The 17,906-nt window shown below is 48.5% G+C and overlaps 1 protein-coding gene across 1 annotated transcript in view; it reads left to right on the top strand.

Annotated features, from left to right (window-relative positions):
- Window positions 1-17,906, top strand: part of CORO2A (coronin 2A) — a 51,739-nt gene that overhangs the window by 16,720 nt on the left and 17,113 nt on the right. The window contains exon 2 of the mRNA XM_066988683.1: window positions 16,321-16,521. Coding sequence (XP_066844784.1) covers window positions 16,321-16,521 — 201 coding nt within the window. The remainder of the gene's footprint in view (window positions 1-16,320; window positions 16,522-17,906) is intronic.

Here is a 17,906-nt window from a genome sequence, read left to right as displayed (position 1 = left end):
GCTCTGTAATAGTAAAGGCAATTGAGAACTGGGTGAGATTCATAGGAAGCTGGTGCTCTGTCTGTCACTGGAGGATTTTAGACAAAGATCTTTAGGTAAGTATGTAAAGAAATGAATGAGAAGAACAGGGAAAAGATGAACTCCCAAGACCTGTGAAGATCTGCCTCTCTTCCACAAATTTATCCTTCCTGGGAGACATGTAGGCGTATAAAGAGGGTGCTGAGAGTCTATTTAGATCTCAAGCCTTCAGCACTCCAGAAGTAGAAATTTCCCACTTTTCTCAAATCACATCCATTTAAGGACCTTCTTGCTAACCTCATGCTGCATAACCGCTTTTGTGAGGAGCTGTGCTGAGTGCTGGAAAACCAAGCACACCGTATCATGGGGATTCTGGTGTGTGAGACCTGGCTAGGACCTACAAAACTTGTGCTGACTCTCCCTCTATCTGACTTCTTTCTGTGTGTCTGCCAGCTTTGTTCCATTTTTTATTTATTTGATCTCATTTTCCTTCTCCCAGCCTTCCCTGAGAACCTTCTAACATTGCTTTCCTGCTCGCCTCATAAAGTTGGATTTAAATGAGAGGGAGCACACTGCAGTTCGGCTATTTTTGTTGCTTGCAGTCAGCTGGGTGAATTGTTGCCACTCATTTTCCTTCCCCCTGAGCATGGCCTGTCTGATGAGTCCCTTTTGGGCAGTGTTCTGTAATGGGAACTTCTCCCATCTTCACGGTGAGCACACAGAGAAAATTCTGGTCTGTTTTCACTGTACTTCCTTAGGATGCCCTCCCTAGAGATCCCCGTGCAGGTTTCAAAGCGTCACAGTACGGCTGAGGGTGGAGGCACCTCTGGAGACCACCTGGTCCAGTTGCCATTCAAACCAGGATCACCTACAGCAGGTTGCTCAGGACATGGTCTGAGTTTTGAGGCCGGGATGCAGACTTCATGGTCTGTCCTGGCAACGTGTTCGACTGCTTGACAACCCTCGCAGTAAAAAACTTTCTCCTGATGTCTAAGTGCCTGAAGTCAGGCTGAAGGGCCTGTGGCCCCCTGGATCCTTTTTGCCTTTTCTGAAGACGAGTGACATTTGCTCTCTTGCAGCCCTCTGGGACATCCCCTGATAGCCGCGACCTTTCGAGAAAACCAGTGTTGGTCTTGATCAACATGGGCCAGTTCCCTCAGTTCCTGCGGGTGCGTCCCTTCAGGCCCCTGTGCATGTCCAGTCTGTTTAATTGTTCCTTAACCTGATCCTCCTCCATCAAGGATAAGTCTTCCTTGCTCCTGACATACTCCTCAGTCCCAGGGGACTTGGGCTTGCTGGGCTTTTGCTGATGACATACCTGTAGACATTTTCCTCGTTGCCCTCCAATTCCTCACCAAATTCAGCTCCAGGTGGGCTTTTGGCTTTTGTAAGCCCAGCCCTGCATGTTTGGACATTGTCTCTCTGTTCCTCTCAGGTTGCTTGTTCCTGCTTCCGCTTTCTGTGTGTATCCTTTTTGTGGCTGATCTTTTTTTTGAGGATTTTCTTGTTCGTGAATGCAGGTCTTTGCTTCTTCTCCTGCATTTTGCTTCATTTGGGGACAGACTATTCTTGAACTTGCAGAAGGTGATCTATGAAAGTCCTGCTTTAGTTGTGCTTGAGAAAGAATTCAGTAGTTTTTGGGCCATTTAGAAATTATTCCTTATATATTGAAATATATTTTTATATTATCCTTTATATTGTCTTGATTTGACTACAAACTCCCTTGTTTCCAGTACAATGCTTTTGAATATTTCCACACAACCTGCAAGGACTTTACTGTTTTATCTGCCTTGTTTACCACTCCTTTGCAAAAACTCATCATTTGTACTTGGATTTACTTTCTGAGCGAAAACAGAGTTGCAGTGAATGGTTGGGTTTTCTGTCTTTCCCTGGGCAAAATAAAAGGTTTACATTTCCTCTAAGAGGGGAGCTGAAGTGCTGGAGATCTGCCATGGCACCTGCATCCCTCTGGTGCACCAGCGAGCAGCCTGCTCTGGTCCAGAGGATGGGAAGATGGCTCGTGCAGTACCTCCAGGTGCTTTTGGCTGTTGTAGGGAACAAGGTAACAGTTTAGATTTATACCTCCTCGATCAGTTCTTAGCAATATTTCTTCCGTACTGGAAGCTGTGTATTTCACACAGCTTTACCCAGAACCTTTCATGCCCATAGACACGGAGTGCCTAAGATGCAAAGGGACAGTGTGACTCTTTGAGCACAATGTTTGGATGGCCGCGTGAGGATTTATTTGGCTGTGATTTAATGATGTTTCTTGGGAAGAGTTTGTTATAAATGAAGCATCGCCGAGCAGGAGAGTGCAGGAGAGAGGAACATCCACGTTTGTGCGGAGACCTTCATCATGGGGAAGTAAAGTTGCTGGTGGGGTGTGACAAGGATGGTCACAAACTGATGGAGCAAAGGAGCGCCTCGGCAATGCCTCCGCCTGCTCTTGCAGCAGTCTGCCAGCACAGCAGCTTCCCTGGTATTTTGAGGGGTCTCCCACAGTTTCCTTGCAGCCTGCAGACCAGGGACTGCCTCTCCATCTGCCTGGCGGCACATGGGGTGTAGTGTTTATGAGCACACCTGTATCATTAGTGACCCTTTCATTAAGCAGCTTACAAGCACACCCCAGAAGGCTTTCCCCAGGCTGCTGGAGAGGCGTCCCTCGGGGCTGGAGGTGGGTGGCTCTGGAAGTGCTCCCTGCTCTGCCTGTTCTTGGTCCGTGCCCAGAGAGCTAACAGCAGAAGACTGAAGGTCTCCTGGGGGGGTCACCCTAAATCGGGTGGTGAAGGGCAACGGGGTGGTGAGGGACCCCCTCTCCTGGGGGTTTGCAAGGCAGTGCTGCAGGAAGCCACAGCCACAGTCGTCTGTCTCTGGGGATGGCCTTGCTCTGAGGAGGGGGGCTGCTCACTGGTATTTGTGGTTAACACTGTCCCCTGCTTCTCACGGTAGGGGGACAGGAGGCAGGTAAGGGGGTGAGGCGTGAAGAGCTGGCTGCTCTGGTGAAATCCCCTGAGAACAATGTTTGTGCAGGGCAGGACAAATGATGGCAGGACCAGCTCATGCTCCAAGGGGCTGTCTGCTCATGCCTGAACGTGATCTATGCTTGCATGAAGGATTGTGCCCTATCTTCCAAAACCCTCCGGGAAACAGCGCATGCTTTTGGCAGAAAACCGTGCCTTAGTTTAACAACAGGGACACGTTTGCACACTGCTGTTCCTACCAGAGCCATTTTCATTGTCCTGAGAGCTGGTGGCAAACAAGGATGTGAATGATGGGAAACTGAAACCCGGCACTATTTGCATGCGGCTAGAAATTGGCACCCCAGACTAGAATAAGCAGCCACCTTTCTCGCTGATTGCTTGTTTTGTGATCGCTCTGCTCCTACCAGAGCTGCAGCTGACAGGCTTTTCTCTGCTTAAGGCCAGAAGATGGGGTGAGAAATGCATGCTGAGTAGTGTGAGGTTGGAAGTTGTAAGGCTATCTGGAAGTGAGAAGTTCCTCCATACACAGTTTCTCCAGTGTCTGTCACTCTGAATGCTCCTGCCCTGCCGCAGGGGCAGGGTGTATTGCAGCACGTGCACTGCAGTGCCGGCAGTCGGGAGAGATCTTTGCCCTGTGGGAGAAACATTGGTAGTATTATTCAGAGTAAACAAAATGATTCGGTGTTTTGCCTTTGCAGAAACCGTCCCAGTTCAGCAGGCTGGGGCAGGGACGTGGTCAGCTTCTCCGGTTAGACCGAGCATCGCCTTGAAATGTGCTTCTGTGTGAGTCTTGCTGGAGTGCAGCACCCGGGGGGAGATGTTTCCTGCTGACGCGGCCCCATGCTGTGCTTCCCCAGCCGAGCCCTGACTCCAGGGAGGCTCTGCAGCAGGTCCTCTGCCCTCACGGTGCCCCTGCACCCGCAGCGGGGTTAGCGGGGAGCACGTTCGACTTGGGGATCTGGGAGCCAAGACCCCGTGCCTGTGTGAAGATTGCCCAAGGCTGGTTTGGGAGCAGGTAGCAGGCATCTTCTGGTTTCAACGTGAGCCTGTTGTGGGGCTGCGGCAGAGCTGGGTGCTGTTGTGGAGCTCTTCTGTGCAGCCTGCTCCGCACGGAGCCAGGCCATGAAATTTACAGGGCGTGTAGCCGGCTCTCAGGCAGAAACCCAGCAATATTTCATGATACATTAATTACATTATTTAAGGGCACATATTTAACTGCTTCCTTTCTGCAGTCCCAGGAGTACTTCAAATGGCAGTGTCTCCTCTGTTGCCCGTGACCAGCTGGGTGTGCAGCGATGAAGCTGACTTCATGCACAACCTGATCTTGTCATCTAAGCGTTAAAGAATTGCCATTAGCTAATTGCCCTTGGCAGAGGCAAGACTGTTGAAGGGGCTTTCTGAGTCTCCCAGACTGACTCCTCTTGTCTTTTGGCAGCAGTTAGGTTACTCATTTTCGGATGAGTAGGGGTGGATTTTGAAAGGATCAGCTGTGTGGAAGAAACGGTCGGTCGGGAAAGGGAGGAGAGAGGATTTGGCAGGAGAGGATAAAGGTAAATGGAATGAAACTGAGCTGAAGACAGTAGGAGGGAAAACAAGGACCCAGACAGATTTGGGGAAGGCCAGTGATTTTTGCTCTGTTTGATTTTATTACAGGGACTTGCTGAATGCATGCAAAAACTTCATTCTATGGATGGCTAATACCGGGCTGAGAAGTGTATGTGTGTTTTCTCTGGAGCCTTTTAGTCAAGAAACCTCGTGCCAGTTTCAGTCTGCTTATTTGCATGCAGTCAGAAGTTTGATTCTCTGGAGGCACTCTCCTTGGATACTTGTGAACCGTGCTCTCAGGAGGCTAGCAAGGCTGCCCTAAGATTTTTTTTTTTTTTGGACTATAGAAACATTCCCTAGAAATGATGAGGTTGAAAGGGAAAAGACATTGCCTGTGCAATACAAGTTAAGCATTCCAAAGGAGAAAATGAAAAGGGAAATGAAAAGTTTCCATGGTGTTGCAAACTGAAATATTCATAGTAGCTTTCCAAGGACCCCTTATCAGCATTTGTATTTCTTCATTTCTCCCCGTTTTATCTCTTTTTGACCCTATGTGAAAGAGAAGGAATGAAAGGTAATTTTTTTTTCTGTTGGTCTTTCTGCTTTTCAAATTATTGCTAACTTTCAAGAGATTAGGACCTTTAAAAAATCATTCAGAACTGTAAATTCTCTGGAAGAGTGTGTCCAATTTACCAGACTGGATTGCCTGGACATACGATGCTTTTCAGAGTGGATGCCGAGGTAAAGGTAGAGCTTGGAAACCTGCCTAGGAACAAAAGGAAACTGCACTTAAAAGTGTTTTGGAAGATTGTCACATCATATGCTTTCCCCAGGGGTGCCATGGGGTGAGGTCCCCAGAGGTCTGGCAGGATTTCAGCCGGTGTTTCCTGGTGCCAAGGCAGCTTTTCATGCCAGAGTGCAACACAGACCGTGCAGAGCACGGGTCTAAAGGGACGGGAGGCTTGCTGAGGTGAAGCTGGGGAGTGTGAAGGAAACACAGACATTAGTTCATGCATCTCAGATGCCACTGGTGTGTATTTGTACTCTGCAGCCCCAAAAAACAGCTATTTGACAAGGGGGGTGTACCATCCATGTTTTGCGGAGCAACCTGGAAGTCTGTCAGCCCAGGTATGAGGTGTGCTGAGGAGTGTGAGCATCTCCCTGTGTGAACACACGGATGGGGAGACAATGCAAATCGGGCTCCTCTGGAGGTGCTATGCCAGGCTCTGTTCTCCAAGAGCTCTGGCTGTCCTTTGAACACTGATACCCCTGTGATCAGGGGCAGAGACAGGCTGCCTGCTCCCCCTTTGCTTGCCTGAAGGCAGGTGTGACTAGAGAGCTTTCTGTCAGGATTTACAAACCGCTGTTCACCCTTTAAAGGCGGCATTGGCTGAATGGAGCGCTGCTTCTGCAATTCACGTGTCCTGCTTCAGCACTGGGATGGCAGCACAGTCCCGCCAGACTCCTGACCTAATGTGATGTGCTGCAGGCAGTGGTCTTGTGCTGGCACAGGCTTAGCTGGGATATGACTTGCAAAAAAGGCTTTGAATAGAGGTGGTCTTATAGCTGGTGGAGCAGGGTGCCTGTTTGCATCACTCCCTTTGCAGCCTCGAGTCAGGGGAACAGTAATATTTGTTAGCACAGGGAGAAGAGGGGCCAGGACTTGTGCCTTGGCTGGGTGCATGGTGGGTGCTTGTGAAGCCCTGGGATTCCCTGTGCATGGCTGGTGGGGAGAAAGGGCTGGTTCATGTAGAAGTGAGCATTTTGGGACCGGAGGGAGGAAGAGCTCAAAAAGCCAGTGTGGTTTTGATGGTGGTAATAAAACAAAGTCTGTGTGCCTTCTCATGGCAACCACACAGCACTCTGAGCCTGGGCAGGCAGACCTGAGATAACATCTGGTTATCGGCAGCAACACCCTTTTCCCAGACGTGTGTCTCACCCCGTTCAGGAAAAGCCTTTTTGTGCCTGGAGGCCCTGGAAAGCACCCACAGGGCCCAGAGGGAATTCCTGCACCAAGCTACTCCAAAACATTTTCTGTGCCTGGGGGCTTCAAGACTTTTTGGGGCAGCTTGGAGCCAAACTGCCCTGAAAAACTTCTCTCGGCCATTTGTCTCTAAGCCAGTGGACCTCAGAGGTGGTCTCCAGCCTAGTTTACTTGAAAAATTTTCGGTGAAAAATTCCCTGAAGGAACTCCAGGTGGTCCAAGCAAAAGGAGAATTCTCTTGTGCCCTCTGGACTTGTTCATCTCATGTGAGTTCTCTGTGTGCCATCTTGTGCCACTTTGCTTTTGTGCCTCTGTTTCCTTCCTTCCTTTTCCATGACATTTTGTGATCTCTGCTTCTGAAGGTCTGACCATGTCAGACCCGCTTCTCTCACCGTCACCTTCAGCTCCGTACCTGGATGGTGTTTTCCCTCTACACGTCCATTTTGCAGTCCCATGCAGCTATCAAGGTTAATCTCAAGGAAATGGGGCTTGTTTTCATGAGGGCGGCAGAGAAGGTTCAAACTCAAATACTACATCAAACAGGCAAGCTCATGTTAAACTACTGGCTTTTGTCTTCTGTCACAGTGCTCGTAATATTGGCTCTGAGCAGCGATACTTTTGAAAGGAGCCACTCTGACGTGTTACTGGCAGGAGTGATGTCCATTGCTAAACAGCTTGGCTTGCAGCACGGCTCCTGGTGCTGCAAAGAAGCAGATTGCTCTGCGTTAGCAATACCTAATCCTACTGTTTTGCCTCAGATGCTAAGAACTGCAGTTCTTCATGTGGAGGTTAAGTATTGCAATTGTAAGAAATGGAGATGCCGGGTGCCCTGCTGAGGGGTACTGCAGGTGCTACAAACAGGTCAGCTCTGCCACACTCTGGACGTAGGAGGCTTGCTGCACGTGCAACGGCAGTATTACTTGATTTCTCTGTTCCTGCTCAGTTAGTCTGTCTCCTGTCCAAATCAGGGTCAGCTGTGGCTCTGTGGTCTTTACTAGATTTCAGCTGACTTTGCCTGGGAAACGCCTCTGGTGGGGATTTCCCTTTTCCACTGCTGTGACTGTCAGAGATTAGTGCTGCCTAATTGGAGGCTGCTCTGATACAGTTAAAGCACGGGCCTTTTAACTGTCTCCCCTAGACTGTGAAAGCAAGTGATTTGAATCCTCCTTGTAGCAACTTTTTCTGTGTTTGAAGCCTGTTATCACAGCTTCCCTCCCTCATCTCCACCCTGGAGCTGTTAGGGTTCCTTAGCAGGCTACACGGCCATGATTTCTGGTCCCTGACATACTATGCTGAGTTATCCTTGAATCATCTGGTGCCTGTTCTCAGTGCAGTGCTCAGCACCAACGTCTTTGTCTGGTGTTTGATGGGAAACACGAGCTGAGCTGAAACACTAGTGCAGCTTCATCCTTTCTGTGCATTTGTTGGGTATCACAGGCACCATACATCTGTCCTGGAGCTACAGACAACTCATGCCTTGGTTAAGTATTTCAGCACAGAGCCAGGGTACCTTATTCCCTGCTTGCATATCCGGAGCCTGAAATGTGCCTGGGATGGAAGAAAATACACAGAGAGCACCTAGAGGAGTAAATGTCAGGATTGCTCAGCCTTTCCCCCACATAAAGACGGGGGAAAATTGCTGCTGATGCTAAGCCAGCCGCCGAAACCGGATGGATGGCAGAGGAAGGTGCACCTCCAGAAGCAGTCACGCGTGCTTAACCCTTGGTGCCAGCTGGGTGGAGGGGGCCCTGGTAGCAGATAATTCTGCTGCGTGTGCTGGGGAGATAGAAAAAGGCTGCCCTCCCTTCCTGGCAGCCAGCAGGTGGACAAGTGGAGGTCCTGGCTCACGCGCCTTCTGGTGTCACCTCTCCTCTCCCATGGTGGAGATCTGCTGTTACATGCGGGGTGTGTGACACAACAGGAGATGCCGGGCAGCAGATGGTACGTGCCTTGGGGTTTGCTAGTCCCTCGGGGCTGGGAAAGAGCAGAAGGCTGGCACGGCACGCACTGGGGTGTGTAATGTAGGAGCTGGGCAGACAAGTGGGATTTCCTGCCCCTGAACATCGCGGTTAGGTTACAGACCCGTCTCACACCTGGCCTCAATGCAGCCTGAATTCCTCCCCGAACCAGCTGGTTGCAGCACAGCCCATGATCGTGCTTCCAGAGCAGCTCCTCTGCTGTGGGAGCCCCATCCCTGGAGGTGTTCAAGCCCTTTGGGCAGCCTGGTCTGGTGGGAGGTGTCCCTGTCGGTTCTTTAGAGGTCACGTAAGCATTTCCACATTCACATCTGGTAAACACCAAAGGGCTGAGGAAGCTATGTTTGAGAATATCAAAGTACCCCGATAGTTTTCTGAGCAACTTATCAACTGGAAAATGAGTCCATCCACTCTGAGCACTGGGCTGAGAATAGCTTCTGCTTCACTGCTTCCTCTTAACATATCAGACCCAAGAAAGCCAAGGACAGTATGACTGTGTCTTAAAGAAAAAAAAAAAAAAGAACAAAAGGTTTTTTGAAACAGCAGACTTACTGATCAATTCCAGGTCCTGCATGAGCTGCTGGTGACTGTGCTCGCTGCATCTGTGACTCAACCTGTGCATACCGAGAAACAGCAGGGCCAGGTGCACACCCACTTTTTCACTAAAGTCTGCACTCTGTACTGCACTTAGAGGACATGTCCAGAGGTTTCTCTGCTGACCTGCTGGTCACCATTGTGCTGGGCCAGTGGTCCCTGTCCTTACTGCTTGCAAGGGGCTGGACCAGAGAAAGCTTTCACAGTCAGATAGGATGTTTTCTAGCAAGACCTTTGCTCTCAGCAGATGGGAGAAATTGCAGCTATGACCCCACTTTCCCTGCCTCCTTCTGCTGCATTCCAGACCTTGGACAAGAGGTGAGGATCTTTTCACCCCTGAGTGAAAGCTCTGCTCTGTAGTTAGGGTTCTTCACATGGTCAGATCTTCATCTCAAAGTAGTCCATGCTGTCATGGATAACATGGGAAACATGTAAGATCTTCATCTTATGCTGTTCAGCTCAGAGCCCAGAAATGTCTGTTGTGAATCGGAATCTTTTAAAACTAGTTGTATGTCCTTGCTATGTCTCTTGCAGTTCCTTCTAATAGAGGCAGAGGAGCTGCTTCCCCTGTTTACGCCTGCAATAAGGATCTGTGAAGCAAATGGATATATTTTACTGTTCTATTTAGAGCACTGTTTTTATTTTTATTCTTAATGAGGTGGTAGTGCTTCCAGAGGTAGGGCTGCACGGCTTAATTGGAAAAAGCCATGAAAGAAACATTGCTCAGCCTTGAGAAGCTTGTGCTGATTGCCTGTTGCATCCTAGTGAGCAGAGATCTGGGGAAAGCTTGCAGAGATCTCTGTAGCCTACTCCAGTACCTTCAGGGAGCTTCAGAAAAAAATCTCTTTAATGCTTCTTCTTGGAAGAGACAGGAGGACATCCACAAGGTCCCAGGTCTAGGTTCTTGCTCAAATGAGAGAACCTAGACCTCAGCTCCAGCTGCTTCTCAAGTTAGAGATGTGCTGCCCATGGGCACTGTGTCACAGAAGTGACTCGGGACATTCCACAGCCAAGGAGGAAACAGGCCCCAAGGGTAGATTTACAAAGCTTTACTGAAGTTGAGTCATGATCATGAGATCCCTCCTCCATTAAGGAAATAAAGGAGATCGTGGTCTTGGAGCCCAGGTTAGAACAGGACTTTTGGTGCTCTTGTCACACAGTCAGTTTGCTGCTCCAGGTTCAGCCCCTAGAGTGCTCAGGGCAGTGCTTGTAGCTCTGGACAGAGGCAAATCACAAATCGATCAGTTCCTAACATCTAGGCAGAATAGTTAACCCTCTCCTTGTGGAGCAGTTAACCCTTTCCTTGCAGTTGCCCAGTGCAAAGAGATGGTCTGCATGCCCCTGCCCTGGGCACCCTGGCTCCTTGCTGCCCCACAAGCAGCGGAGGAGAGCTGGGGATCCTTGAGCTGTGGCTTCAGGCCCTACCCAGTGCTGCATGCCCAGGATGTGCAGGGCCTTGGGCTCTGCCCATGCTGACTCACTCTGCTCATACATGGCTGCTTAAAGACAGGGGCTCCGTAAACTGGGGCCAGCCCTCCAGTGCAGGGAGAAAGCAAACCCCATTAATCCCCCAAAACATGCAGCACAAATGTATTGTTATGGGACTGTGAAAAACATTTAATTATGGAAATCTTTAAAATGCACTTTTTTTTTTTTTTTTGAGGGGGATGTGTAAGTTTTTGCAGTGAAAAGGCCTATTGTGCTGACAAAATGTTGGTATATTTTCCCCCATTTTCTCCCATCCCTTTTAACAGTTGCTGTTTGCTGCCTTGATGCAGTTTTGAAAATTATTCCCCCTCCAAACAGCAGTTTCCCTGAAATGGTGAAGAAATGTACTGTCACCACTCCCTGTTGGAGGAGCTGAGGCTGCAAGGCAAACTTCAGGTTTATGGGGCTGAAAGTCCACGCCATATGTGTGCACCCTGGTATGCTGCCAGGGGCATTTTCAGGATGGTACAACATATGCAGGGACCCTAAAATCACAGAATGGTTGGTGTAGGAAAGGACCTCTGGAGGTCAGCTGGTCCAACCCCCCGATCAAAACAGGAGAGCTGGTTGCCCAGGACTATGTCTGGGCAGGTTTTATGTATCTCCAAGGAGGAAGACTGCACAGCATCTTTGGGGAACCTGTGTCAGTGCTTAGGCACCTGCACAGCGAAGAAATGCTTCCTAATGTAAAGAGGGAATGTCCTGTGTCTCTGGGTGGCACCCAGCCTATTGGGTGCCTGGGGTTGTTCTTCCCCAGGTGCAGGTCTTATCTTTTTCTCCTGTTGAACTTCATGAGGTTCCTGTCATCCTGTTTCTCCAACTTGCCCGGGTCCCTCTGGATGGCAGAACAAACACCTGGTATATCAGCTGCTTCCCAGCTTTGTGTCATCTACAGACTTGCAGAGAGTATGGAGAAGGTGGGGGCTGCTCTGCTCTAGGACTCACCCAAGACTGGATTCAAACTGAATTCAATTGAATTCAAAGAATTCAATTTTCTCCAAGAGTGAATGGTGGGAAATGCTGCTGTTAGTCCAAGTGGCCATCGCATGCTCTCTGCCAAGAAGCTGTTTCCATCTGGGGGAAGCTCTTTTGACTAGGTGGCGATCTTTCAGGGGTGGAGAACAAAGGAAAGAACAGCTATCTCTGCATGGCACATGAGCGCAGTAGATAACGTTATGTTCTTCCAAAGCAGATGCCTGGGACCTGTTCAAATGTAGCTCTGTGGAGAAGTGCTTTGCCCAGCTTGTCTCTTTCCAGCTTCTGTATCTGGGCTACTGCCCATGTGTGCATTTGGTATTGGGCCTGCATTTATACATACACAGCGTTTGGTGTGCTGGGAGCTCTAATTGGGAACTTCTAGGAATGCTGACCTCTTTTCTCTGAAAAGATCTTCTTGTAAGCTGCATGGGTTGCACTGCCTTGATAGCTGAGATCTGTCAGCTGTTCTCATAGCTGTTCCTGTAGCCGTGCTGTTCTCGCTAACAGCCATCTGGAAGATTGTCTCCTGCTGAGGAACTACATCTTGTCCACCGCAGGACAGGCTGTGCACGCAGGGGCTGGGATGTGGCCTTGGGCTTTGCAAGGGTTTGGGACCATTTCTGTACACAGGTCTGTACCTTGATAAGCACAGAGACTGTCACTTCTGTCTCTAATCCCCTCTTGTTCTAAGAGCGCCCTTAGAGGTGACCTCTGAGGATTTTGTCTGGGTCACGCAAGTTTCCAGCATTGAAGTGAGACCTTTTCCAGGTGTTGCACCAACCAACCCTCTCAGAATACCTCTGTATGCTGCCTTGTTTAGATGCAAAGGAATGGTTTGAACAAGACGTGGCTTTCCCGGTGATAGCTCCAAACGTCCTTCATCCTTCCTAGAACATTTTCAGGTCCTTTTTTCTCAGGATCAGTGCTGTCGGTGTGTCTTACAGCAATGTAAAATGAACCTTGCAGATTCAGTGAGCTTCATTACAGAGTAAAGCCAGGCCTGGCTTTATTCACTTTGACCTGGGGTCTTTGACGGTCACATCTTTAACAGGCTGTTCAGGTACAGGAGAGCCTATGGCATGAGTTTTGACCAGTCCAAGATTAATTTTACAGTCTCTTTGCACCAGAATAATCTCAAGCCAACAAAGCAAAATAATGTTTTCAACTTCCCACCATGTTCACTTTAACTCTGGCTGTTTATTTATTTCTGGCATACCTTTCCCACATTGACTCCTTCCTGGGCAGTACCTCTTGGACCTCACCCCATTTCTACTGTAATGTGAGGCCCTGTGGGTAATTCTGGAGCTCTGCTTTAGCTTATAGACAGCATTATTGACATAGACAGCATTGCGCAGAGCCTCCAGAGCTTTGTTGTGCTACAGCTCCTTCCCTTGTGTCTGCTGAGGAACACTCATGGCAGACTAGGTCCCTTTATGAGGTTCTTCAGTGTCCCATGCTTCAGAGACTTTTCATTTTCTCAAAAACCCTGCTCATTTTCTTTGGTGAAGGTGTGAGGTTTGTCAATTGTTAACTGCAGGGTTTCAGTACAGTTATATGGCACCATGCCGTGCTCTTGGTTTTCCTCAAAGGGGATTGCATACTAGGGGTTAATTGGAGTCCTTGTTTTACCCTATACATTTAGAGAGCTTGGACATGTTTTCACTGCCTTGCCTGCAGTTTTATGTGCTACCCAAAAGGATGGATTGTGTTGCTCTCTGGTGTTGCAGTGTGTATAACAACCAGCTGAGCGTTGAGACTCCCTCTGAACATTGAATTGTCTCACCAGCCATGGGGTATACATTTTCTGTATCTTGGAATTTCACTGCCTGCCCTTGGTCTGCAAATAAATCATCTAAATCTCCTGCTGCTGGGAGCACATCACTCCTTAAGTAATATGTTTCAGGATTTTACATGCCAAGTTTCATGTTGATCGCAGATCTTTCCATCCTGGTAAAGTCGCAGACAGACCAACAGGTGGTGGCATGTGTGCCCAGATACTGAGACATTTTTGTTCAGGCACTTTCCCATCCTTGAAGAGGCACTTTGCAGCACACTCATGTTTTCTGCATTTTGTTTTCACCTGTTTGCCTGAATTTCATCCAAGCATCATCATTTTATCCTTATTTTGACTCTTGCTTATATGAATCCTAGGACTGTGAATAGATATCTCTGTTGTAAGCTGTGTGGTTTCAGCTTGGTTTGGTGGTTCTTGATTTTCTCCAGTCCAGCCTCCTGTTCAGAACAGGACTGTTACCCACATTAGATAAAGGAGGACATGGTTTTGTATAACAAAGTCATGAAAGGATTATTTCCAAGGGTGGAGACCCCATCATCACTTGAGCAACCTGTTGCAGAGCTCTCCTCCACACTCTTCCCAGACAAATTTTTCTTAATATCCATATGTTTGCTTAATTTGCGATCAGCTTCTTCCATCGTACCAGCCTACTGGTGCTGCACCTATTCAGGTTGGTTTTCCCCATATTTTTCTTTTAATGCTGAGTTTTCTGCTGTGGCTGCAATAGTATTAAGAGGGTCACTATTCCTCTAGGACTGTCTTTGCCAATTTTCTGGTATTCCCAGACGTATCTTGCCTTTCTGTCTCTGGAAGAATTGGAGGTCCTATGAAGTCCATTCCAGTGGCAGCAGAGCCTTAATTCTACAAACTGAAATAGCAAAGGGCTATTATTTCCAAAGCACAGCACAAACTTGGGCATTTAGCTCCTCTTGTTTCCTTTATTCCTTGTTTGCCCTCAAATCTTACTGGTAGTCTGCGCAGGATATCAGTATCTTGCTGTGTGTTCCTGCTCTCTGTAGGAATGACGGCCCAACAATGAATGTCTGTCCTGTGCTTGGTGACTCTTTTCTGAGTTGAGATTGTTGCTGCTGAGGAGCCTTGTACCTCCAGACCACAAACTTGTTCCACCTCAAGAGCAGTTTAGCTAGAAGTTCCCTGGAGCATGGCAGTTAATTTCCCTTTGAAAAGTTAATGTTCCTGCTCTAGGAAGGACTTGCTACATCCAGAAAGCATGGTGATTTTCTTTCTTCAGTGTGAGTAAACCAAACCACTAGACCTGTAATGAACGTGAAGTTGTTTGAAAACACTGCCCCTCTGGGGCTGTTTGGGGGTCTAGCCAGTTGCTAGATCTTTTTCTGCTAAATCAGCTTTCTTTTTACCTGTGAACATCCCTTCTCCCAAGATCCAGAATCACTGCTTTCTTTTTTAAGTAATTTGCTTCTTTTTTGGTTGAAGGTAGCCCTCACTGTGCCAGAGATCCTTTGCACCTAATGTTTTCTGCAAAAGAAATTTAATCAGCTATGAATACAGACTAACGCAGGTTTAATATAGGTAGAACATGCCAGGTTTCAGGTAGGGAACAAAAAGGACTGTAAAAGCTAACTACGATCTATCAGGACTGATTTTTTTTTCCAGGTGTGAGTATTTGGCCAAGGCGGGGTTGGCTGTGAGCTGTGCCAGTGGACTGGGAGGAGGCAGAGAACAGGAGAGAACTGGTGTCCTAGTGTGATTAACAGACCAAATATTCCTGTGTAATGTGGGATGCAGGTTCACTGGGTCTTGGTATTGATGGATGCTTGTGAAGCTCCTGTTTGACTGCCCAGGATCAAGCAATACAGGCTCACAGCATTTAATGTGGTTCCTGTGAGGAAGCTGAGTGTCAGTTTGCAATATCAGGCCAGATGCAAGCACAGTTTGGTTTAGAATTGCTTGGGTCCCTTCTTGTCAAGCAGTGCAGAATGGTGATGATGCATCTGCCTTCCTGGCACTGAGTGCTTTCTTTCCTGCAGGACACTTACCCACGTGAGCAAGCAGTGTAAGTCTTGGTGTAACTCAAAAGCTGCTTGGCTGGGTTCCCTCTCAAACTGTAGCATCACCGATCCAGCATCACTGATTAAACTGTTTGCCAAATGCATGTTAAACAGACCAAAAATGGGCAAAACCAAGCCCTGTCCCAGCCTTTGCCCATATTCCCAGAGTATTGCGCGGGGCTCTCTTTCACCTGTAACTTGCTTGCCAGATCTGCATTTCTTTTTCTCTGGGCAGCAGGAGCTTACCACTGCCCCCTCCACTTACCTTTTACTGCCCAGGTCTTGTGGAAAGGGCGGGAGTTAATAGGCAGAATTGCTCTTTGCTGTCCAACACTGCCAGCTTCCAATTTAAAATCAGTTGTGCCAGTTTCATAAAGCTTCAATGCTCTCCGTGGGAAGGGATTCTTGTGTTTAGCATGCTTTATGTATCTCATTTAAATACCATTCAGAATGCTGTCTGTGGTGCGGCTATAAACCAGACGTGCAGAATGTCATTGTCAGTGGGGAGAGAAACCAACAGGTGCCTGCAACCATTCCTGTGATCTGTCAAACTTCTTTTCTTCCCTTCATGCAAGCAAAATTTCGACTCCTTTTTGGTCCCAAACTGCCTGAGGGCTAAATGAAGCATGCATCCAGACTGGCTCGTTCACTCCCCATTTCTCAGGCTTTCCTCGCCCAGGATGTTTTATCTCCCATGCTTCCTGAGTGCTGTGCTACCCGGAGTCATCTCCATTCAACCTGCTGCTGCCTGGCCCTGCCCCAGTGGTGTAGGTTACGGCCTGGGGCTGGGGAGAGATGTCTTTTCTCCCCTGATCTCTCCTCTCGCCCACAGGGAGGAGCGAGGGGTCACACCAAAGGGGAAAACGCGGCCTGGGGGGGTCCCCTCCAGCCGCACCTCACGCCACGGCCAGCTGTCTTTCTGCCCCTACAGATGTCGTGGCACCCGCAGTACCGCAGCTCCAAGTTCCGCCACGTGTACGGCAAGGCTGCCGGCAAGGACAAGTGCTATGACTGCGTGCCCATCACCCACAGCGTCCACGACAACCAGTTCTGCGCCGTGAACCCACACTTCATCGCGGTGGTAACTGAGTGCGCGGGCGGAGGGGCCTTCCTCGTCATCCCCATCCACCAGGTGAGCGCTGCCGAGAAGGGATGGCTTTCGTGAGGGTGCCGAGATGCTGGTGGAGAGCTGAGCTGAGCGGGGAGGTAGATCTCACAGGGGATATTCAGCTAATGCTGTTCCCTGAATTGCAAAATGCATGGAAGGGGCCACAGATTGCCTGGCACGTGGGTACCTGTGCATCCTAGGTGGCTGCTTGCAGGTTTTCAGCACCTTCCTTCATTTTGTATCTCGGTTGCCTTTCCTGTGTAATCAGCGGGAGCTGTGCTGTTCAGATGTTTGTCTCCCAGGAAAGACTGCAAATCAAAAAGCAATTAGTAGATACGGAGGGTAAGAACTGAAAGGTGCTTTAGTGGCTTGGCTTCATCTGTCACCAGAGGAGAGTATGGTGTATTTTGCTCTAACTACCTTCTCCTTTGTGAAAGAATGGAGACACAGTTATGAGACAATGAAGCTCTTCAGCTTCAAACATTGATGCTGAAAAAACTTCCCTTTCGGAAATGAATCCCATGTTTGTGGGTTTTGATGACTTGCAGATCTGATGAGAGGGAGAAGCTGGCTGTCTGGCATTTATTGCTGCAGAAGAATTAGGCATGTACTAATGTGGATTAACTTCAGTATGAGATTATGATCTCCCTGGAATCAGGGCAGAACAGATGAAAGGCAAAAGTTCAGCCTTTAATTAAAAGTTAATTGATGGTGTTATTGTAATGCCACTTTTTCAATATATATTTGCTAAGGATGAAAGTGAACTGGGTGTGCTTGAAGAGCCTAGTGCAGTTCCTGGCTCTTCTAGACTTTGTTTATTCAACTCTTTAACCGCTGGTGCTGTTCAGAGACAGTCCTAAAATTAACCACTACCCTGTTTTTCTTGACTGAGTCACTTCTGCCCCCTCGACCACGATCTGTTGGGGCTGAAGAACTTGTCTTTATCACAGACCTGCATCTCTGAGCAGGCAGCTGGGACTGTGGGATGTGGGGTGGGACCCAGCTCTCAAAGTGTTGGCAAAAAGAGCTCAAGATGCTTGCACTGCTTACTATTAATTCTTCTGTCTTGACACCTCTTCTCAACTTAGCTCATCTTTAGTAGCAGTTCATCCATTCTTAACACCTGCTTAAATGCTCCACCCAGGTCTGAAATACTGCTTGCAGAAGTGAAAGGCACAGTAGAACTAGAGGAGATAACTAGAGAAGGATAGTTAAAGTACGTCAATGAAAATGTGAAATTGCTTTCATTTGAGGAAAGACTTTGAAGGTTAGGCCTCGATTAGTCTGGGAAAAAAGACAAAGGAGCGAGATACATTAAACTGTTAACAGGATGGGGAAGAAGCGTAGGGAGAATTCCTGATTTGTGTAGTGAAGGGGAGGGACACCACTGGCAGCAGGCAGGAGTGGAT

Source organism: Anser cygnoides, chromosome Z, assembly GCF_040182565.1.
Source record: "Anser cygnoides isolate HZ-2024a breed goose chromosome Z, Taihu_goose_T2T_genome, whole genome shotgun sequence".
Taxonomy (NCBI): Eukaryota; Metazoa; Chordata; class Aves; order Anseriformes; family Anatidae; genus Anser; species Anser cygnoides.
Note: the sequence above shows the minus strand (reverse complement) of the source record. Positions and strands in the feature narration are given on the sequence as shown.